This window comes from Anguilla rostrata, chromosome 4 (assembly GCF_018555375.3).
Source record: "Anguilla rostrata isolate EN2019 chromosome 4, ASM1855537v3, whole genome shotgun sequence".
In the NCBI taxonomy this organism is placed as follows: Eukaryota; Metazoa; Chordata; class Actinopteri; order Anguilliformes; family Anguillidae; genus Anguilla; species Anguilla rostrata.
This window is the reverse complement of record NC_057936.1, coordinates 23,511,857-23,536,938: the sequence shown is the minus strand read 5'-3', so window position 1 is coordinate 23,536,938 and position 25,082 is coordinate 23,511,857. Positions and strand designations below refer to the sequence as shown.

Here is a 25,082-nt window from a genome sequence, read left to right as displayed (position 1 = left end):
GTAACATCAGGAAAGTTTTATGAAATCTATAAAAAGTTTTCATAAAGAAAGAAAGAAAGATAATTAATGCGATTTGAAGAGCACAGTTCTGGTTAGAAAAATTAGGTCTATGTAGAACTAAATAAAATCGAACTACTTTACAGAAAAATATACTTGTGACTTTTGTAAATGAGCTTCAATTCAGAAACCTTCTGATGTACAGCATGTAAATGCTGGGTAATATATAGATGGTTACTGTTTAATTAAATTGAAGAACAAAATTAAGTATTTGAATCTAAACTGTCACCAGCAATGCGATATTACTCAAGAGACTATATAAGCATTCAGCCAGTAGCAGTGTGTTTTCCCCACTCAAGGCACTCTTACTTAATAACTAATGACTTTGTTCCTAATCAAGCAAAGCCAAAATACATTGATCCTTTTTTATGTAAAATCCAATTCAGGATCCCCAGATGGATATGCCATAATTCAGTGCTCTAAAATAGATTTTCAGAGACCTATTAATTTTTCAGTTCACATATAATGTTCTGTATGTTCCTTCAAACAGTAGAAGTGAACATGTATGCCTCAGTACGTCATTAGGTGAATGGTCAAACATCCCAGTTCTGACCATTCCTTGACACAACACTGGGCACAGTCATAAATGACGAATCATAATGACAATATTATAAGCTGTGGATAAGAAAGACACCCAGGGGATTCATTTCTATTTGTTGTAGAAAGAGTTGATAACCAAGAATTATGATCAGCAATAGGGGGGGGGTTTTTGCCTCCCAAACACATATGTTTGCACAAACAGGGGTACAAAATGTCCAAAATACAACATGGTAACATATGGTAAATAATATCACAAGTTAATCTTTAGAATCAATAAAAAACACCCACTCTTAATAAAAATTCTAATCATGTGCTCTAATCATATTGAAAGGGCAAAATCACAATGTAATCACATTATAATCAAAATCTTTCCTACCTTGCACATTTCCTTTAAAAAGGAAATGAATAGAGGCACAAAACTATCAGTGGAAACTTACAGCTCATCTTGCCCTTGTTTTTTAAAGGAAAAACTCCAGTCAAACAGTACCCACAATGCACTCATTGGCAGGCTGTGCCAAAATCAATAGCTTGCATTAAGCCATGAAATTAAGCTAAGCACCCTATTTGCATAAGTAACTGTTTTCTTAAAGATCTTTGATAAAGAGAATATTTTTAGCAGGCATCTTTCCACAGAATGCAAGCTGGCATTGGAATCACTGGAGTCATATTCTTCATGTGCCTGGGGAAACTCAGATACCCTTTATCCATAAATTGATAATGAAAAATAAAATCTCTGACTAGAAAAATGGTGGGACCAACCCACCAAACAAGCTCTTTAAATAAATGGATCACAAACTTACCATAACGGCTCACATGTCCTTCATCTATTACTATGCAAAAACCAAGGTTGTAATGCTTACTCTACGTTTCGATAGATAGAGTTGCTTTTTAATTTAGCTGCTGTTCAGAACCATGAAAAGATAATCCTCATGTTATTCAGACAATTTAAACTGAACTGTCCAGTATCCAGTATCCAGAAAAAAACAGATCAGTACAATACTTGCATTCCAATGTATTGAAAGATTAGAAACTAGCAGCTACAGTTTTCAGATGACACAATTAAAAAGAAAGAATAAGCCTAGCTGTGTGGCTTCACAGCAGTGAAGAAGTCCAACTGTGTGACTCTTGGGTGGCATGATCTTCACATGACCTCGCACCTAGTGTGACAAATGCAGATGGCATTTTGCCTAAGAGAATCGACAGCAAATGGGTTGGAAAAATATGCACTGAGAAAGAGGGAAAACAGAATGAAAAAGAAACGAGTAGCATTCATCATAATGTCTGTCTTCTGTTGTGTGCAAAATGGCCAAGAAACTGATGGCACCATGTTATAAGTTTATTTCCTCTGACTTACAGTATCTAGCCCTTGCAGAACAAACAAGAGGTACCAAATCCCACAGATTTGAATGATATTCATTAGGAAAGAATTCAATACAAATTATGGAACATTGGTCAGATCATTTTGTAAAGCATAGATCCATACAAATATAGGACCTGCTCCCATGACTGTTAATGATCAATCTGGGAGGAGCCAAGCACTCGGAAATAGAAATCATTGCAGTTTTTTTCATTTACGCCTTGGGGGTAGGCATAAGCAAAAGAAAATAAGGATCAGCTAAAAGTGGAATGAATGGTGCATTGTATATCAATGTTTACTTTGATGGAATCAAATTCAGATGGATTTCCCAATGACCTGGCTGACCACATTCAGATGACAGTGGCTTACCTTCTCACTTGGATGTAATCAAGCAGAAAACTCATCCCTGAAGCAGTTGTTCTGCATTTGTGAACCAACCCCCAAAGTGTGATGTGTGTGGATCCCCTCCCAGATAGTTCATTGTCAACATTTTTCATGCCAACAGCACCTCAACCCTGTCTCCATTGATCACACTGACTCTTGTATTCTGCAATCATGCTGACAATCCTGAAGCAAAAACGTTTCTGAAACCATTGAGGATGGCTTGTCCAAAGTTTATCATGCAAAAAAGCAATATACAGTTTAACATGCTGGAAAAGTAAAATTTCCACATCCTACATGCTGATAAGTAATACAGTATATTGAGAGCAAGGAAGGAAAGTGCAAAAATCACAGGTCATCACTGACATTGAAGAAATTAGCCTATTTTAATTCAGTCACCATCGACCCATGGGCCTTCCCTTTCATCAGCATGGACATTGTTCCCGGGACACTGGCACTGAGCAGGTCTAACTGATTGCAGGGTCAATGAAACTAAATGACTGCAGTGTGGCTTTGCTGGGCTGGTTGTATTTGCAGTCCAATGGAGGAGGAGTCCTCACAGGACCCTTCTACCATTTTGTGTTTAAAGGCAGTGTGTACAGCGGATGCTTTACATTATGGTCACTACTCAAAATCCAGGTAATGAACACTTTTGTGTTAATCAATAGAAGTCATCTGGGATGGATTAACCCTTTGAAGAGTAGGGTTTTTGGAATGCTTTTTCAAAATTCTAAGTCAGTGTATGAGAATTCCATTGCTTCTAGTTAACAGTAGTGAGTGTCACATTTTGATTAGAATGAGCAGTTATGGACTTTCTTATAATATATTTGTGATCTTACACCTTAAAGGGTTAAATGAGGATGTCTACTGAGCGGGTAAGTGCAACAGTTCTACAGGAACACCACTGTGAATTTAATCTGTGCACAGTAAAATTCCCAGTGTTAATTCAATTCTAATAGAGTTTGAGTCTAATAGGGACCACATGTACACTATAAGAGTTTATTTAGTACTTAGCATTTTACTGTGTGCCCTTCCGATTTTGCTACTTTATTTCAGACTCAATGTGGTGGAGTTAATGATAAGTAAGACCAATGTGTGTTATTTTTTAGAACAAGGCCCTCCATTAATACATCAATGAGATTTCAAAAGCATCTCACTGGATTGACAGCACAGGAGGCTCAGCCCCAATGACCCATTCATAGAAGTCCCTGTGGAAATGCCCTGTGGAAACGAGTGTGCGAGAAACATAATGTGGGGAATCAGGCTAACAGTTTTACAGTGTGGTTTTAGGAACAAATACAGGTCTTGAATAGCATCGGATGCGAAGGTTCAGTGCCTGCATGGTTGAGGTCTCCTCGGGGCTGATTCAGGCAAATTGACTTGTACATGAAGGCAAGGGTATCGTTAAACTGCACTGTTCAATGCTCACAGGGCAAAACCGATCCAATTATGTCATCAAAGTGTGTGGCACTGGGGATTTGGTAACTGCATATCAGCAGATCACATGCATGTACTCTAAAATGGCCTCACACAAAGTTAGTTTACAATGATCACTCACATCTGCTCAGATGGGGTATGGTCTACAGAGTTAATTTGTACTTATGACCAGATTCAACTGATCGCCTGAATTTTATAGGCAGGTTTGAGGCCAACAGCTTCACTGAATGTGCAAAAAATGTACTTGGTTTAAATGTAACCTTACACTGGTCATACATGATTGTTAATTTCCCACTTTGCAACTTTTGTACGTTTCCAAGGCATTAACACAAGGAAGAAGAGTTTATGAACAGGACATATTCCTAATTTATTGAAACCACCTGTGAAAAATTACTATAGACTGAAAAAGTAGGAGGATCGAGTCATTTTTAAGATAGAGAAGATTTTTAAAAGATTAGAGACTGTTTAAGGAAATGGGAAGAAAAATTTATATTTGTGGGAAAAATGTTTGAGGAAGGGCATACACCCATACACTATTTAGGAATGTTTTTATGTTGATACTCTACGAGTCGTAAAACAGAAAGACATATGCAGTGGATTCATGTTAATAACTATGTGCCCTGGCATGAATTCATTAGTGGCTGTGTTAGATGGCCACAAAGACTGGGCTTGTGCATATTCTGTAGGTTTGTTCGCAGACAAAATTTGGTCACATAAATTAATGGCAGAAACCTGAAATATAAAATAAATATCGGAGATCAGGACACCACTTATCAGGGCCATGAGACTTTAACTTTAGCGTTCATGTTACACTAATTATTCCTGCAGTATTTAGATTTTCCCCCCACTCTCCTTCTCAGATGAAAAATAAATAATCCAGTTCTGAGCCATAAAAAGTGGCAAGATCTGGTAAGGGCGGAAACATGTCCTTGCTGCTGGCTGAACCGTCAGTAATATTGGCAATTATCTAAAGGATCATAAGTTCCACTCAATCAGCTCTTTTCATCAGCATCTTCCGTCTGTAGCTTATACAGTGGAACATTCTCAATTGCAAAGAGCTTCATGGCCCCAGTAATTACAGCTATCAAGGAGGAGCACTTTTCAGTTAAGTGCCCTTGTTTTCAAGTCACATGATATTGTCAGTAACTCGTCACTTGTAACCCAGCCAGGGAGTCATTATCTCAACCGCGAAAGCACAGGGTCAGACCGTGCCATGTGCAAGTTATTTACGATTGAGAATATCGAAGATATCTGAACAAAAATACTAGTGATCAGCTAATGAATGCATGAATCACAGTGTGATTTTGTGTGTTGAAGTTACATCTGAGCACTTAACCCCTAATGTGTAGAAACCTTAAATCCTACCGTCCTACGGTGAATAACGGACCTTTCCACTTAATGCTTCCACTTAAAAGCTCTCAATATACTGTGACTGTGCACTGGCATGAAATGGAACAGAGCTGGCACCACCTTCAACTTACAACAAGACTAGGGGATTTGTAAACGAGACTCTCCAATTCTCTGCATACTTCCCAGTATTTGTTTATTGAGATTTTAGACAGCTTTGGAAAGTGCCCTGACATCACTAGGCTTGTGTCTGTCTGTCTGTCTCTCTGTCTTCACAGAAATGCAATAAGGTGATTATTGTTACTGCGTGCCTGTCTTCAACAACTCTATCTGAGAGCCCAAGGACGATAAGACAAATCTCAGTTGACCCAATTATTAAGCCTCCTCAGTGTGTTGCTGGGATATGCCTCTCCTCTCAGGATACTTAACCAATAAGATCACCTGTTGTTCTCCATTATGAAGAAACAATATGTATGTACACATCTTTGAGGTAGTGTGCTAGAAATAGGCGGTGGGTGTAACCTCTTTTGCCTGATAAGCAGGGTGTGGCTGCACCAGTCATATGTAGTTTTAATGCTCAAAGGAATGTATAACCCAATGACAAAAATGCTTGGGATTTATGCTGTGAAAAAAGCTGAAAACTAACACAAAACTGGAAGAATCACACCCAGGATTCTACTCCTTACTAAGGCTCCAAACCCAGCCCATTCCCCCAAGCAGACCACTGCACTTTGCACTTTCAACTCTGACTCCCCCATAAAAGTGTAAGAGTGACTGACAGAGCATAGGTACTGTTTTAACACTGACACAACACACTGTCATGGATTTGTTGAAGACAAGAAATCATAAATATACAATTAAACATCAAGACCTAAGTAGCTCGGCCACGTAATCATGATTCCACGTTCAACTTTAATTATTACAACACAGCTTTAAAGACAGTGGATGGCACATATATTCACAGACAATAAAGCAAACCTGGGCCTTGCAATAAATTCCAAGTTGATTTTTCTTGAAAGCAACTTCAGGCAATTCAACTCAAATGATGTCAAGTAGTAATGCTAATAATGCTAAATTCAGCATTATTAAGTGTTCAAATGTCACATGCAAATAAGCCAATTGAACTGGAATTGTGAAATGACATGATAAGCAATTGAAGGAATTTTAGGCGTAAATTATTTGAGCAGGTGCATAGTCATGGTGACCAATAATACATCTGTTAAATACTGCTCTGGAATAAAAAGCTAAACTTCAAAACTCCATGTTAGAATGCAAGTTGCCCTCACACACAAAAACTGAAATCCCTGCACCATACTGTACTGAAATAAATGTTTTCCATCTTAATTTACCATTGCTTGCAAAATCTATAATGTATGCATGTGAAATTCAGAAGTCGTATTTATAGTTATAAGACAAATTAATCGGAAATACACATAAATGGAACCTCTAGAGGCTATATTGGATTATTTGTGTTGCAGGCTTTTCCAAAAACACTGTGCCTAGAGAAAAGGCTTTACTGTTATTGATAATTTAAAGGAGAATAACAACACAGAGACCATTTGTAGAAGGACATCAACAGACATAGAGCAACAAGATGAGGAAAAGGAAAAATCTGACATTAAAAATTTACTTTTATAGTTTAGAATAATATTGAATGGTGGTATTTGGACAAAATTGATAAAATTGGTTTAAAAAAATAGAGTGCTTCTCTAATCAGCTTCTCCTGTCCAATTTCAGTTTTGATCAATAGTGATCACAAACACATCCAAATTGCCCCTCAAAGGAAACAAAACTCAGACACAACCAATAATTTTGAAACACCAAGCCTCCATCTATCTCATGAGTGCATGTGAAAGTGTGGCTGCATAGATTTGGGGCTCGCACAAGATAATACCCACAAGTTAATAACTTTTTACTTCAGACTAGCCTATGAATAAAGTAGCAAACACAGAGATAAGTGCCAGATATAAATACTACAATGTATAATGAATAGGACTAATGATAGTAATATACATAATAACAATGCTATTTATGCCAGGATAATTACATTTTTAATTCTTCAGATTCTTCACTCAGAATCTGTTGCGTAACTGTTCAATTTTCCAAAATAAGGAAAGCTTAAAGCTCTGAGGCCAACTCCAAAACAAAATGCAGAATGGAAGTTGGACCTCGAGTGCACTGAGGTAAGGAAGGGAAGATTTATGATCCCATTTCATTACCTTTAAAAGCTTTAAAACGGCATTCTGATTCTAACATTCCAATGCTGTCCGTATCAATTTACTACCCTGTGTTGCGTTACGGATATGAGCCCATCTTTCTATCTTCCTTTACCCCTTCATCCCTCTTCCTCTATGTTCTCAGGGTCTCCTTTTGGAGAAACCCCTGAGAAATCCTTGCCCCGGATTAGGAGAACTAAAATATTCACAAGAACAGAAACAACCGGTTGGATTGAACAGCTGCAGATCACACATAATGTGAAACAGAAAAATCAATGGATTATGCCTGGTGCAGACAAAATGTCCTTCCCTGCTGAAAGGGATCCCTCACATGCTTAACCTACAGTGGACATTGCCATGGATGTGCCTTTAAAAAGAATCTGTCGTCTTGACAAGTCTTCCATTACCTTCAAGAGGAGGCTGAATTAATTCCTAACATTAGGCACTCTTCATATTACCTCCCAACATTTTTTGCATTGGTCCTTAAGGTTTCTCAACATTGGGACGAGAAGAGAACGACTGAACCTGGACGTTCAGCAGTTCTTGACCTTTCACTGTGTCAGGTAAATAAATTAGTATCTACGACACCTCATTTAAGTGTCAGGGCTTATCATATAACTAAGGCTTACAAGACCTATCCACAGAACTGTAAGGTAGATGTAGAAAAAAAGCAATGGGAAACCTTTGCTCCGTGTCATGTGTATATAGGTATAAGGTAGATACATCCAGTATATATGTATTTGAATCTGTACATAAATAATTTCATACCTGTTATACATAGCTATATTCATTTGGTGACATCTACACCGTTAGCAAACATCAGCCTCCACGGTTTCTTATTTTTTTTGAAGACTCATTAACTTGAGTGCTACGGAACAATGTTTTTACTTGCCTGTCGGACTGTAATTTAAGGGGGAAAATAACTGCTGCTTCTTGATCCACAAGCAGCACGAAGGGCTCCCTCCCAGCGGGACAGCTAGTGTGCTGACAGTGCACTAGGGGGAAGGGGGGGGGGTGTATTCCCAGAGCTGTTTTGCAGGACAAGGCGTACAATTTAGTGTCAGACCTCCCCTTAGTGAGATTGCACTCCCGACACAAGCAATGGTAACCATAAGAGTACAAAACAACACATCGGGAGGACTAATCATCTGAAATGATTTGCACGTTGATATTATGAGATACTGATGGAAGAGAACGTGTCAGCCGTCTGAAAAAGCACAAAAGCCACAGGCAGTTACATGCGGTTTTGATAGATGAGGAGGCTTGCTGATCGTCTGCAATTCAATCCTATTAATCTCTCCCAAGAGCAAGTCCTGAACCCATCTGAGAAGCTCATAGCTTTGTGCCTGGCAAAAGCTTTTCGCAAGAAGGCAAAAAAAAAATAATGGTGTCATGTTGTCGTCTCAGGTTTCACGAGTCCTTAGTGGTTTCAATTCACGCACTGTGCAGCTGAAACCTCAGGCTGTCCTATGGGGACTGTGACATGCAGGTATATCTGAAGCCTGGTCTACATGGGGTAAAGAAAGGTAAGGAAGCCCAGGTAAGGTAAAGGAAGGTGCAGCGCCATGCCATATTTGTTAGAGGAGGAGAGTAGGGAGTCAGCATGAATCATGAGGTTGGGGGGGGGAAAAAGATATCATCAAAATAAAGATGGGCAAACGGAAACTGTGTGACCTGTGTTGCTGTTTCACTCTCACTTTTCAGTTCCCTGACTGCGGCTGCCTAGCGTCAGGCCCCTGCCGACCCCCCACCGTGCCTTTTATTTCCCACCCGCTTGCCGAATAGGGTCCCAGAGAGACTCCTTGTCCGATCTCACACCGTCCGCTTGCCTGGGAGCGTGCGGTAGAACCACGAAAGGTGAGGTGTGTACGCAAAAAAAACCCAAAAGTTGAGAGCACTTTGGAAAACCGGAGCCTCTTTGCAGAGATGTGAGAGAAAAGGTAAACATGAAGACCCCCATGCTGTTTCATTGTTTACCAGGGGTGACAGCACAACCCATTTGACAAAACTCCAAACCGGAGAAACAAGAGAGCTCACCCAGTTGGTTCTCCCCAGCACCTCAGCTGTCCAATTCCAGAGGAGACTGTGCTAGAATGGACACTTAATTTCTTGATCACTCTGTTTATGCATGAAATCTACATGAAAAGACCATTTGAACATTTCATCTTGTTTAAAATATGATGTCTCATATTATTAAAGTATGCCTTTTAATGTCATAAATGACATAAATTAATGAATAATCTAATCAATGTGAGTGGATGAAGAAAATGTAGTAGAACATTATGTATACATACATGTATGTATATATGTATATATATATATATATATATACATACTGTATATTAATATTGGCTTGACATAGTTTTTTCTTTTCATGCTTATGAATTTATATGTATATGTCCTAAATCATTTAAAACCTATTTTAACAATGAAGCATTTCAGTTCAGTGTTGAGGCCGCCCAGAAACGGTAACTATAGCACAGCTGCAAAGCCCAATTAGCTTTTGTTACTTTGGCAAATATTTGAAGGGGATCATGAAAGAGTGAGCACCGCATTAATCTCTAATTAATTCATGAGGAATAATAACAAAAAATAGACTTGTCCTAAGGGTGGTCTGTGAAGGTTATCTGAAGGAGTTGCTCCATTTTAGCACAAACTCCCTCCTCCCCTCCTCCACCAAAAAACAGATGATAAAGAGACACATGTTTCAAAGTGCTTCTCAAATCTGGGGTGTTCCCTGGGTTCCACCTGACAAAAGAATAGAAATCAGCCCTGTCTCATTTTTAGTCAGGATAGTGCCATATATGCACTGCTTTGGGGGAAGAAGCCTAGTTTCATGGATTTATTATTTTTTTTGTGTCCTTCCTGACCGGTTTTGGTTGAGAAAGTAACCTCCACCACCCGCTCCCCTTTGCCCCCCCCTGCCCCACGCAGAGCAGCAGTGGCGCCAGCTCGGTGCACAATGATTGCTTTTCCACGGCTAGAGAACAAGGACTCACATGGTATCCCTATGGAGCAGCATAGTGGGGAAATAGAAAGCACAACAGTGAGTTATAGACACACACAGTTTATTCACCAGATGCACCAAGAGGTGAGCAGCCTCCCAGCATGCACTGCGGCTGACTGGACTGTGGTGAGTAGCACAGGATGGACAGACCATCCCCTTGTCCAACTTCTCTATTTAATATACCACTCCTCTACATGACAATCAACCCTTGTTCCACCTTCCCACTAACTACTCCACCCTGGCACTATGTACAGTGCACTGTGTGACCAATGACATATGTAGTATGCTGCCACTGACATCATATGCAGAGCACTGTGTCACCGGTGGTTTCTTTTATTAGGATTAAGAAGAAGATCAATGACTGTGCCAACACAAACCAAAGCTCCACCCGGAAGCTGTTGTTCTTTCAACTTATTCCCTTGTCATACCCTTTGGTTATAATATTTGCTCCACACAGTAGATGGAACATGGTTTGCACAAGCAAAGTATTTTTACTGTTGATATTAATGGCTAATATTGTTGAGAAAGCTTTGTGGATTTATTTTCTTTCAGAAAGTACAGCAGCAAGACGACTAACTTCTAAGCTCAAAGAACAACAGCTACAGCGATGACCAATCAAAGACTGTAATCCATACCAGTAAACAAATGTATGTATTTAATGTGGATGGTTTGATAGAGTCTTGGTTCTAAATGTGATTTATTGCTTTCCCTGCTGCTGTTCATACTGTGGAGTCAAACGTCAAAGTCCCTTCTCAGACCTACAGTCACTCTCTGGCATGTAGGAGGTGGAAGGGGCAAGGGGGAGGGGTAGGCAGTTAACAGTGGGTTAGCGCTGGGGGGGGAGGGTAGCCCAAAAAGCCTTAGCTGTGTGCAAAGTGAAAGCAAGGCCGTGGGGGAACCGATCAACTGACAGCTCGGGATTTCCATCGTCCAGTGCTGACTCCTTCTAACACATATAAGACATAACATCTACCACCACAGGTAAGCCCAACCAGCAGGCACTTTATATAAAAGACTCAGGATAGAAAATGCTTCCTGCTCTCATAAAAGTGGGATTCAAACAGTTAAGAAAAAAGATGAAAGAGAAACTAGGACTAGGAAAGCACAAAGTAAAGCGGAGCAGTCTAACGTAACCACGGCAGGGCAAGACTCCACAGGGAGGCACGTTCACTTCTCAGAGCTGTGTGCTGCAACTCATACCCTCTCTGCTTTTCCTGCTTCCTTATTTACAAACTTTCAGGAAAAAAATCCTATTCTGGGCCCCTGAGATACAGCACTCAGTTCACCAAAAGTAGATCCCGGGGCAAGCTCAGCAATCAACCAAATAAACCATTCCACAAACAAACAATTGCACATCCGTGAATTACATAAAGGCTGTTTAAACATCTTACAAAATGGGCGTGGACACACGTAAGAGCCTGCAGATCCACCCGGAACCGGATTCTTTGATTTCAAAAGTGTGCTCCTCATGGTTTGGTGGGGGTGGGTGTGTAAAGGGTGGTGGAGTGAGCCTGGGACGGGGGTGGGGGGGTCCAGTCGTACCTCTCACAGACGCGCACTGTCCACGCAGCGATGATCCACGAGGAGATGCTGAAAACCAGCAGCACGGTGCCGGGACAGATGGTCATGAGGGTCTTCATGACGAAGCGGGTGTTGAAGTTGATCTTGTTGAGGGCGCCGATGCTTCGCGACGAGGCATCGGTGAAGAGCTTGCTGTGCAGGAGCATGACGCGGCCGATCAGGTAGAGGCGAAGGAACATGGGGATGGAGAGGATGATGTCCACGTCGGCGTCGGCCACCGAGGGTGTGTAGGTGAAGGCCAGCCGGGCTGTCCAGGTGAACACGTACTGGCCGGGGATGGGGTGGATGGCGCACACCAAGAGCTCCAGCACAATGAAGAAGATCCTTTCGTATGTCATGGCTATCCTCCAGTCGTCTGCCCCATTGTCCACCATGAACAGCTGTAAACAGGTAAAGGCAACCCACGTCAGTATGGAAGAAGAAGAGATGGAGAAGAAAGAAAAGGACTATTTGATCCTTATTTACTAATTTTAATGATTGAATGATGAAAATGTGATTACTCTTACGAATGCAGTAGTTGTGTATGCTCCTCCAACATACACAAGACAATGTTGTATCATACTTGTTTATGTCTATGTGGACAGGAATTACATTTTAATGTCCATTTTCAGAACCAGTGAAATGAAAGGTCTGAAATCACACACTCATCATGCATAGCCTTGAAACATGGAATAGCTACGGTTAAAGTCTCACAAAAGGCAATGAAATGAAGAAATCTAACATCTAATCTTTATTAAATGCACCCTAACTAATTAGTTTAAAATTCAAAAGATAATTTTAATATAATTACACATGACTAATACTGCACATGAAAGATCTCCACCCGATATCCATGCTGATTAGTTAACAGTTCTATGTTTAATGTGATCATAAATCACACTTTCACTGTTCTCCCCATTTAGAAATCATCAATGATGTGCTCACTTCTTTGTCATTATAGGTAGCTAAAGCTGTGAAAGAACATTGAGGTCATACTCTAAACTGACGCAGGTTTCATAATTGATGGCTCATAAATGTTTGTGCTGATTCTTGGCTTGATGTTAGACTTGTTTTTCTACACACAATCAAACACACCATACACGCACACATGCGCGTGCACATACACACACACTCACACACACCACACAAGTGCAGAGGTGGTAATCAACATGCTCATACACAACCACACTCCTCTTCCCACGCAGCTACTCACCTGGATTTCCCGGGCATGGTACATTATAATGAGACCAAGCAATATAACAGTGGAAAGGCTGATAAGGCATTTCAGTGCAAATGAATATGAAGATTCCTGCAACACGAGAACAAAAGAGAGAAGGGGGGTTAACAGTTATACATTAAGAGCGATAGCAGCCATAATACTATTATATTCATTCTATAATGTTAATTTCAATAAATTTTTTGAATTGTGAAGTTTATGAAAAGAGGTTACATACACAAACTGTGAGAAGAAATTCAGCTTGAGTGACCTTAAAAGTCATACAGGCAGTGGATATTTCTGGGTTCTTTTTCTCCTACTCCCACAATGCCCTCTTGTTCGCTTGTAACTATACACCTCAGTCAAACCAGGTGTCCTGTTAACCCATGTTCTTCATTATGCACTAGAACAACACTGTGCCAGCTCCACACTCTAAATGGTGCTTAAACAGTGAGGATCACTTTGGCGAGGGGAGGGGGGAGGGGGGAAGGGGAAGGAGGGGCATTAGTGAATCAGTGAGAATCTGGCAGAGAGAGAACAGCTCTGAGCTCCTTCAGGGGCACAAACGGAACAACACAAAGCAGTCAAAGCAAAGTCTGACTGTAGCGCCGCGGACCCGGTTACTCTGGGAAAACACATGTAATTGGGATGAATAACAGGGGGGAGCCGCCGAGCCGGGAGAGAAAATCACCGCGGCACCGCTGTCGAGCGAGGGAGCAGCAGCTGTTGGAAGGCAGCCTGTCATCGCCGCTCTTCTCCCATGGACAACGCGCGCTCACCCCTCGCAACGTGTCAATTTATCTCAGACGAGGCTCCGCGCTACGTGAGGGGACTTAATGGCCTTCTCAGAGATTCATACTAATGATGAAAAATGCGTGCCGGTTGGTGAACCGCAAGGACGGCATAGATTGCTGTGCCCTATGCATAGCTGTGGCGCTCGGAGCCCTCCATTGGCTGGGGGCCTTGTAGCAGAGGCAGACTGCTGCATTGCCCTTGAGTAAAACACAGAGCCGCTTCAGTGAACACACAATGGTGCCCAGGTGTCTGAGATGGCACTGGCTAAAAAAGCAATGCAAACTCAGTCGTTTCGGTTATGACACCAGTGTCCTACACGATGTGGCTATCTGCGTATCACTCCTCACGTCACCGTGTGGGTTGAAACAGGGCTCAGAACTGGATGCTACTGTATGCTCGTTATTTGTGAGGCCACTCGATGGTCAGCGGGCTCGATGGGCACATTTGGAGAGAGCTGGGCAGAGAGGCAAACGGCAAGAGCGGGAGGAACGGAGTCCCGGCCGCAGCCGGAAAATGGATGGAACGGAGAGGCAGGAGCAGAAACGCCTTCGCGCAGTGGGAGGGAAAAGCCTGTAAAAGACATAGCCTGTTAATGCCTTAAAAACCCACATTCATCTTCCGAATGCCTCCCTCCCAGGACCCGTCTCAACTCCTCTCATTTCCATTACTGGGAGCCGCTGTTTGCGCCCGTGATGAATTGGAGACGCCGAGCGGTGCGGTGTGGTGCGGTGCATGGGCCATGGATCACCGGGGCTTTCGAAACAGGTGCTCCAGACAGTAATGAGCGGCTGGTCTGCATGCGGAGGCAGCAGGAGGAAGGGGGCAGCCTCTCCTGCTGCAAAAATTGTGCGCGTGCTCGTTGTGACGGGCATGTGCAACACTCGCAACGCTCATTTGCATCGTTTGACCAATGCGCCCGGCTTAATTTCTGGCTCATTGTTACTGTTCCTCTGCTGTGAACAAAATCAGGAATACATCATCATCCATTTTTATTATCTGACAGCCCCATAAATTAGTATTATTTATTTTCAGACTTACTTACAACAGCCTTCCTGTATTGATCGATATACTATATGCAGAAGGGCTTAGCAGCAGCTGCAAAGCAGTTATGGTACATTATAAACATGGCATAGAATAGTGATACCATAAAGTGAATATGATCAGTGTTTGCTTCTCCTCTGGCTTTGCGTAAAGCAATCCATCACTGTCTTTTACCGGTAGCCTATAAGTAAAGGGCAAGAGCGGGGTGAGGCTTTGCTCTTAATTATTTCCTTACTCAATTATTTACAGGAAGTTAACAAGTTCATCAACACTGAGAACCTGATAGGTAAAATGTCCCTCGCTGGTGTGGCCAGTGCAGGACACTGTACACCACCCCCGCTTGCAAGCATAGACTTCTGCAGTCTAAAATTAGGACAGGCTTGAACTGTCTTTAAAATCGCCGTGAGAAAAACTAAGCTTAATGGCACATATACATTTATCTAAATTGCCCTTTAAATAACCTTTTTTACACTTATACATATTTATATGATGACTGAATAAAAGGTCATACATATACATGAATATTTATAAGAATTATATCTAATTGTGTGACGCGCGACATGAGCTCTTCGCAATGCCGTTGCTCCGGGTGGAAATTTTTGGCGGAACTCGCCTCCGGCCTAGCAGCGCGATGGCAGCGGAGTAACCGAGCAGGAAGGGGGAGGGGGGACGCGAGCGTGGCGCGCAGGCTGGATGGCACGACGCTGACACGTCCCAGACGAGGCTGTAATTGCCTCCGCAGAGCTCCAGCTGCAGGAAGCCAGGCCAGCCGAGCAGCATGCGCTCCATACTCGCTGGGGTGGGAAACGTTATTGTGCCGAGGAAAGGAAATTAACCCTCCTGCGAAGGAGCGAAGGACGAAGCTGGAGATACGCAACGTCGCCTCTGGAACCGGCTCCTGCTGAGGACATTCCTCACAACCCAAATCCAGGCCCGCCTATTTACAGTACACGTGCTGGATGCTCACAGTGGGGCTGAGAAATATTTAGTAAAAAACGGTGATTCCAATTATTGGTATTATTACTATTACTATTTTTGTTGTCATTGCAATAATAAGGTGTGCAAAGGTCTTAACTTTAAACAACTGTGATGACTATGGAAAATGCTTTTGTTCTGGGGCACTGCATCATGATACATGAGATTAAAAAATAATGCACTTTCCAAGATGTTGTGTAACACAAAATATATGTAGTATATGTTCTGGCTATGTTCACAACAATTTTGATATTTTCCCATCCCAATATCATACTTTGCTCACACACGTTGAGAAAAAAGTTTCTTATTCTGTAAAATGATGACAAGCAAAGCAATGAATCCATCTGGGAGCATTCGAAATGGCTGTCACAGAATCCGCTTATAAGAATGTCTAGTTTCTGAGCCCCATTGAAAGCACAAAAAACTCAAATGAGGCAAATATTCTTTTGATTAAAGATGGAGGAGAATCATCACTGCTTTGTTTTATTAAAATTCCTTGCCTTTAAGATTGGATTAAATAGCTGGGGACTCCACACTGCAATAACAGGTTTGATTTGGTGAGTCCCCAGTTTTATTATTTACAAATGTGACCCATTTCCACAGTCAGGAAAGACATCCAACCATGCCTTAAGAATTAGTGCATTTCTCCTCTAGTCACCTTGCTGGTGGAATCCCATATGAACCTCTGCCATCTTATAGCACCTGACAATTGTTAATCAATAACAATTTACTTTGATTTAGGAGAATAAAACTGGATCATTTCCATCACCAGTGAGATGAATTTTCATGTTCAGAACATTGTTCAAATATATATATATATATATCGGTCCATCAGTGTCCCCTATAGAATAACTACAGCAAAGAATCAAACGTGACTGCCTAAAATGGTTTAAGTAAATATATTCTGAAACAGAATGGATCTTTTTAGGTATGTTCTTGCAATGCGTTTTCAGAATCTGCAGAATACAACTAATCAGATGTGATCTATTAAGAATGACATTTTTACCTTTTTTTGTTGCGTGTAATTTAAATAAAATAGTGTAGTATGAATAAAAAAATATTCATGCAAATTCACAAAGCCTTATTATCTGTCTCAGCCATTTTCACTAAAGCTTACAGCAGTATGAACATTCCACTGAAGTACCTGTCCCATCAACAGCACTTATTTCTTACCTTAGTGTAAACCCCCCAGGAGAGCTCTGTCTCGGTCACCATGACAACGATGCCGAACATCCCAAAGATCAAGGCGTAGTCGCTTAATCGCTTCCGCTTCTCAAAGAGCGCCCTCCGATGGCCCAACTTGTAGCCGATGTCCTTGTTCTTCTTCTGCGGCGCGTTGCTCCCCTCCCTGGTCAGGCTTTCGCTGGACGCCTTGCTGGGGTCCTCGCCGTTGCCCTTGGAGACCACCACCTCCAGGCCGGAGCTGTGCAGGGTCTGGAGGGGCTGCGTCTCTGAGTCGAGCTCTGCAAGGTTGCGCCGCGACGCACCCAGGCTGCCCAGGGGTCTCACCACACCCCCATTGTACTTGCAGCTGTTCATGGCTATCTCAGGGAATGGGTAACTGCTCTCTGAGAGGGAGGGCTTGGATCCAGCATGGCTTAGCTTCTTGGGCTCAGCATTTACCTACGAACCAGGAAAAAAAAGATTACAGTTATTTTGGGCTGCAGTTTATTATGATACTGTCCTGCAGTTTACGGATATGTGCTGCTACATATACCGTACAATAAGTGCAGAGACAGTATGCTTACCAAAATTCGGTTTTACTTGGAATCTTGAAGGTCATTTTACTGTTTTATTCAACTCCAACGGACAAAGAAATATATTCCATCCGCATGCCACGTTCAACTTGTGTGTGAAATTATTTGGAATTTGTACCGATGTATGCTAAAACAACAGGTCATAATTCCTTGAAGACATATTACCAGGCAACGCAGAAACAGGTGCATCAACAGGAGTCCTGGGGAATACACAGCACCCAGAAGCAACAGGATGAATAATACATCCTAAGTCAACCAAAATGTGCATGTCACATTTATAATACGGGATACATCATTAATGAAATGTACAAAGATTGTGTGAAAGGAGAGAGGAGATAATGAAGTCTCAGTCTTCACAAACTCCTTTACCATAATGTGCACTTAACACTTAATTCCAGCAGCCATGCTACCCTGTACCCTGCCCTTGATTAATAGTCGAAACTAAGCAGGTTAGGTTGGGCTCAGATAAAACGTGGATAGGAGAGCTCCTATTGGCAGAGGTGTTGGTGGGGGAGTCCTCCCTCTGGACCAAATTTAAAAACCCAACGCAACAGTACAGTGACCAGAACACTGTACTGGAGGAGACAATGTCTTTTCTTCCTGGCAAATTAAAGAGAAAGTTATGTCATTTAAATCTCTTCTTTGAATCAAAGTTAGTCAAGAAATCCAAACTTGTTTAAGGGAAGGCTATAATTTAAGTGCATATTATGTAGATTCCTGTAGTTGAGCTCTGTACACGAAGGTATATCAGTGACAGGAATGAAAGCATGATCAAAATGACAATATGGTCTTGTAAGGTTACATGACTGATGGTTTGTAGTTATTTTTTGCATGAGTTAAATATATATTGTTCATTAAAATTATTTTTCCTCTCTGGTTTCAACTGATTCTGTTTTACTTGATTATATACAACATGCTGAAAAACAGCTGTCAATCAAAAACCAATACTGGCAACCCTAAATATATTCTAGATGTGATTACAGCCTTTATTTAAGAAAATGTATTAAATTACATAATAAATACTGTATCTTAAAAATTCATAATGCACATAACACAATGTCCTTAAAATATGATCTCTGTGCATGGCCAACTTATCTTGGAGCTGGATAATGTATTATTTTGTGCGTTCGCATTACCACATAGAGTGGATGTACATCCTTCCCTTCATCTTACCAAAGAAAGAAATTAAGTGTGCAGCTATGTATCTGCATGAGGGAAGGTGAGTGTTTGTGCATGTGTACATGTGTGTGTGCGTCTGTGGGTGGATGAGCATGTGTGTGTGCGTCTGTGGGTGGATGAGCATGTGTGTGTGCGTCTGTGGGTGGATGAGCGTGTGTGTGTGTGTGTGCTGTTGTGTACGGATCAGCCTGAAGCCTATACAGGCATTAACAACAGCTGAATCTGAGGAAGGCATTCATTTCCTCACTCGCTGAAGCAGCTGTGCTTATCATTTATCACTCATGAATCTGCAACGCACATGCTACATGAATGCGTGTTCTTCTAGCCTTGCATTATATACTGTTTCTCTTTTTCAGTTTAGTCAGCCCCAGAACAACAAAGCCACTAGAGGTTGTAATGAGACTGTTTGGGACATGAGAGCTGGGAGAGGTAATATCCTGATAGATTTAGCTGGTTCTGTCTCCCAATAAGCCTCAGCATATATTTATTTCTCAGAATAGCTTGTGAAATCTTCTTAGACTGGCATGGAAAAAGTGGGTGACACTTGCTTATGAAAATAGCATCCCTAATACAGAACATTACCATGTCTCTCTGAGTTTGCTCCGACAGCTTTTAGCATTTGACAACCCCATACATGACTCTACAGTGAATGGGAGGGGCAGTTGCTCCTTGGGTATGGCATGACTAACTCTTCTACCCAATAGAGCACACAATTAACACCTTATTAAGGTTCTGCAAAGCAATGGCAATAGGTTTACGTAGTGGTCAGACATGAAGCATACTTCTTACATTACATATAACATGAGAACTCATAATACACAGTAAATAAACAGTAAATATGCCACAGTAAATTATATGCCCTGATTAAATGTTTTTCCGAAGGAAATCTGTTCATCTCAATATGGGATGGCACACAGTCAAATTCTAGACAGGTAATTATTTTGCTTGTTGTATTTCTGTGGGTATTTGTTATCGTCCCGAACTGTGTAGCTGAAGTACCTAGAAAATGTTAGCTAGTTAGCTAACGCATTTAGGACACTGTTTAAATATCATAGCTATGCTGTATGTTAGGTGTTATCTTATAGTTTATCTGTAGCAAGCTAGCTATGTTTATAGCTACCTATGCTGCTAAAGTGAAGAAAAAAAACATTGCACACTCCTGTTCCCGATGCGTAGAGTAATGTTATTTGGCCAGTGTATCACCCATAACTTCGCCTGGGTCTCTTACAAAATAAAAACTATATTCTTTGTTCATTGTTTACATTCCTGATTATGACGTTATATGTTCTTATTTTCTATCTGTGAATGAGGCATAATGAACTGTTGTGCCTAATTTATTTTTCAACGCTCTTGTCCTCTTTCCAGTACTCAGGAGGATCAGGAGCATCTGGAGGGCTGGGCTTTGGAGGGAGGGGGTGGGATGGGGTGAAATGATTTTTTCAAAATCTAGCACTCTCACTCATTGCTCCAAACTTACATACTGCACCTTTAATTAGCAAGCTAGCAAGCAAATGTATTTTAACTCTAGATGGCTGGTGTCAATGTCCATGTATTGCTGCATGACATATTAATAATGTTTGCTAGGTACATAATGTTACATAAATTGGATGCTGAAATGTGTCTCATCAATAATGTATTTCACCAGGTATCTAGCACTTTATGTCTTGGGAACAATGCAGCAAAACATCTTTGAGACTTTCATTTGCAGCAGTTATGACAACAGTGAGGTCCTGCTCACCAGAACTGAGAAATAAGACTTAATGCAGTGTGGTCCCCCAGCATCCATGACAACATTCCTTCTGTTTTATGATACAACAGGCTTACCAGATTCACCTATCTCAGTTGTCTGAAGGGGCATGGAATCAATTAAAATTGGCCTTCACGTTTACTCACAAGTAAATTTAAGTGTTCCTTATGTTCTTTATTTTCTCAATTTGAGTCAGGAATCATGTAGTAGATTCAATCTCATAAAGTGGTGGAGTTTAATCACATTTTAGTGCTGGCAAAGCTTGCTAGCTAGCAAGCTTTTCTGGCTGGAGACATTAAATGTTTGCAAGCATTAGTGCCACTTCACCAATACAACAATATAAATAGTAGAGCATAATCAGGAGACATAGCTGGCCAAGTGTAATAACACTGACAATCATAAAATTCATATAATATTGATTTTTAAAATCCAGTTATCGTAATGATTAGTACCCAACAACTGAACAAATGACAGAAGGATAAGTATACTGTATAGGATAACAAAGATAACTATATTGACGATAACTAGGGAGGTAAGCTCAGGAGGTAAGATCAGTTGTCTGGCAGTCGGAGGGTTGCCAGTTCGATCCCCCACCCTGGGCATGTCGAAGTGTCCCTGAGCAAGACACCTAACCCCTAATTGCTCCCAACGAGCTGATTGGTACCTTGCATGGTAGCCCTTCACCGTTGGTGTGTGAGTGTGTATGTGAATGGGTGAATGGAGAGGCATCAATTTAAAGTGCTTTGGATAAAAGCGCTATATAAATGCAGTCCATTTACCAGTCCATTTACTATAACTAAAGGATAGCAATATGGACAACAAAACCAGACCTTTGAGCCATGGTTGTGTTCACAGATATTAAAGATACTATAGACTATACATACAGTACAAAAAAAGTTAGTCAGTCCTCACACATCAGTGGCTTTCATTGTTAAATAACTATAAATTGACAGAACTTGCAACCCTGTGGGTGTGTTGCGTTTTGAACCTATATTATGATAAGACAAAAATTTTTTGGTGACAAACTGGCAAGTCATCAATAGATAAGGAAATCAATAAAATGACTAACCATTTTGTTTTCTGCTTTACCCTGCTATTTTTGTACCCTGGACACAATACTTCTGTGATTTTCAGATGTTTACGCAATAACGTATTAGATTGTATACAGTAAAGTCCATATTTAGACTGTAGCACATTTTTTGGTGTTTTGGATCTCTAGCACATTACATTTTAAATGAAAAAATAAATATGAGTTCGAAGTGCAGATTGTCAGCTTTAATTTCAGAGTATTTACATCCAAAACAAGAACTGCAGTACAGGCCTGGCAGAGCATCACCAAGAAAGATACCCAGCATCAGGTGATGTTTAAGGGTCACAGACTTCAGGAAGTCCTAAATATGATACTTTATCTTAAATTATATGAACTATTACTTTTGCTCCCTTAAAATGAGGAGGGGGGGGGGGGGGTTACATATTAAAATGCCTGTAATTCCTGCATGGATCACCCAATATGGATGCTTTGACATCTATGCCTACATCCTGGAAAGTGTTCTTCATCTGTTCAACAGTTGAAAAGGGTTTTTTCTTCACAATTCAAAGTATTCTTTGGTCCTCCATTACAGTGGTCTTTCATGGGCTACCAGGTTGCTTGCTATTGCAATGTACCAAACAGCTGATTTTGACACACTTAATGATTGGTTATGCCTCTGATTGATTTATTCTGATTTGTCCACCCCTTAATGACCTGATTATCTGGCATTGACACTTATTTTGTCCTTATGTTAAGAGACATCAGCAATGGATTTCAAATGCAAATTCCACACCTAGGATGAACTGTAAAACTTTTGTTGGCTTTCTTGTGCATGAACTAATGACAAAACAACACACAGCTGGCTAAGAAACAGCTGAGCAGCCAATTGTCCAATTACTTTTGGTCCCCCAAAATGTATAAAAAGGGCTGCACCTCCAATATGGTTAATCCAATATGGATGTAAATACCCACAAATTGAAGCTGACGGTCTGCACTTTAAGCATTGTTGAACCTCATATCCATTGTTTCACTTTAAATTAATTATGCTGTAGTACAGAGCAAAAACAACAAAATTGTGTCACTGTTAAAATACAGACTGCACTGTATATTGACTGTGTGGTAAGCAATAAACAGTGAGCAGCACTTTGTATTTTAACCTAAAGACATTTCACCAGAAACTGGAGCAGTGTAAGAAACGCTATACAACTCTTGTCTAGTTTGTAGTAGTCTCTATTAGATTATAGTTCACCAACAAATCAACAAATACACAGTACGTTCTGAAAATGTAATATCTTTGCCAATGTTTTGTTTGAGATATTAAGATATGGTGTTTGATACTAATCATTTCAGATGTATACTGTGCATATCACAATTTTCTATTTTCGCAATAACTGGGATTTTCCAAATTAAAAAAGAGGTATTTGATCTATACTATTAAAAATGGGTAGTAGTCACTATGCTATCCTAAAGCTATGTGTTCACATAATTACTGCAGTTTTCAGACACGCTCCATGTAAATTGTTTCCATTTTTTAAAATGACAGAAAACAATGACAGAGTGAAATGCAATGCAAGCAAAATGAAGGAGGCATACTGCAGTTAAACTCTGAAAGAGAGTGATGTGAAAAATTCAAGGGAAATGGACACAATAAACAAAGATAAAACTACTGTTATTCCACCCATACAATAGCCACCCAAACACAGACAGTAAGGCTACATAAGGCTGCTGATACTCCTGCAACTGCCTTTCACATTGTTGCTGCCTGTAACAGGGAAACATGCATCTCACACCCCAAGGGATGCAGCAATACAGGATGGTTAGTCAGCCCTTGGCTTCACCTCAAATTATCACTCCAACAGGCTATATATATACTGCACTGCATAAACAGTAACACAGCTAAGAGTGGTTTCATGTACTACATATTGGTCATTGTTGTTTTATACACACACTCACACACACACACACACATAAATATAATTGGTTAAAATAATCAAGTCTGCTCTCCTTTCTTCCCCTAAAAACACTGCTAAAAAAAAGATATTCTACCCATTCAGTACCAGTAGATCAACAAACAAGCGTGCAAGCTGCATTTCTGAGTGAAAAATAGCCTAATCTGAAATTATGAACCTACAGCCAAATATTCAGGCTTTCCTAAACCTATATCTCAGCACGTGTAAATTCTCAGCAAGTGTAACAATCAGAACATTGAATACAGCTGCAGGCAACAATGAATGGGGCCCTGTCGCAAAATGGCTACCAAGTCTGGCCTAATGGGGATCATCTTTTTTGAAAAAAGGTAGTCCAATCGAGGAGAAGAACCTATGTAACAAATGAGATATTTGCAATTGACTAATGAGTTTTAAGGAATGTTTGAAAAAAGGAAATTAACAACATCACTGAGGGCTCTATTTTCTGGAATCAATGTCACAGGGCAGGGGTACAATCAATGGCGCTATGCTTGGGCACACTGGGCGTGGCTATTGAATGTCGGTATTTTCGTGACCAGAGGTGAGCAAAGAACAGCGCACAGTGCACGGCGCAATTGGAAAATGTGCTGGATTATGCAGAATATATTATTGGCAGGTGTATTGAAGCTAAATTCATTCATAGCCAAAAAATGACCTCTTTTCATTGCCTTTAACAGCTGCACGCTGACAATTTTCATGGTCTTTGTAATGATTATTACTTGTTTAACACTAATGTTTTTTTAATTTATTTTATGTTGATATTTACATTTATTACGTATTACATTTATTATGACAATTTCCTGCTTCTATGATTTGTATCAAAGTGAAATTGGACAGCATACAATCCACGAAAAAAGGATTGGCTTTTGGCGATATACTACGATCTTGCACATATTGCATGGGAATCAGTTCTCCATATACTGGGCTGTGATTTGTGCCGTAGACCGGGTCTGAGGAGGAGGGTGGTAAGGGTGCCAGTCGTAGACTAGACTGACATGAAAATTGCAATGAGCTGCACTAAAATTGCAATGTGCTGTCCAGTTTAGACTGATAAACATCTCCTCACATTTTGGCCCATGGTGAGTCACAAAATTACCAAACAATTCAGCCGCATCAAAATCCATGACAAAAATATCACTTCAGCAGTGAGATGGCTCACAACATTCCATGTACCAGCCGGAAAATAGAGCTCTTTGTGTTTGATCAGCACTATATTTCAGGGATGGGGCATTGTAAAAGAGAAGAACATTTACAGTAAGGTAAATCTCTGATATATTTATCATTTTAATGATATATTTGTTATAGCAACACCAACTGTTCTTGGATCCCTGTTAATGCAAGTAATGTAATATCTGTAATACTGCTAGTATGGTTTATTTGTGGATCCAAGAGTGGAAGTTGTATGTCAGAACTTAGCATTCTTTCATGATAATCCTTACCAAAGTCTAAAGATTTTAATATTATGGTGCACAT

General features: G+C 40.7%; 1 protein-coding gene across 3 annotated transcripts in view; it reads right to left on the bottom strand.

The window, feature by feature from the left end:
- Positions 1-25,082, bottom strand: part of kcnn1b (potassium intermediate/small conductance calcium-activated channel, subfamily N, member 1b) — a 63,168-nt gene that overhangs the window by 14,283 nt on the left and 23,803 nt on the right. For all 3 annotated transcript variants that reach the window (XM_064331568.1, XM_064331569.1, XM_064331571.1), the window contains exons 2-4: positions 17,103-17,552; positions 13,116-13,211; positions 11,885-12,303 (exon numbers count right to left, since the gene is read on the bottom strand). In XM_064331568.1, coding sequence (XP_064187638.1) covers positions 11,885-12,303; positions 13,116-13,211; positions 17,103-17,552 — 965 coding nt within the window. The remainder of the gene's footprint in view (positions 1-11,884; positions 12,304-13,115; positions 13,212-17,102; positions 17,553-25,082) is intronic.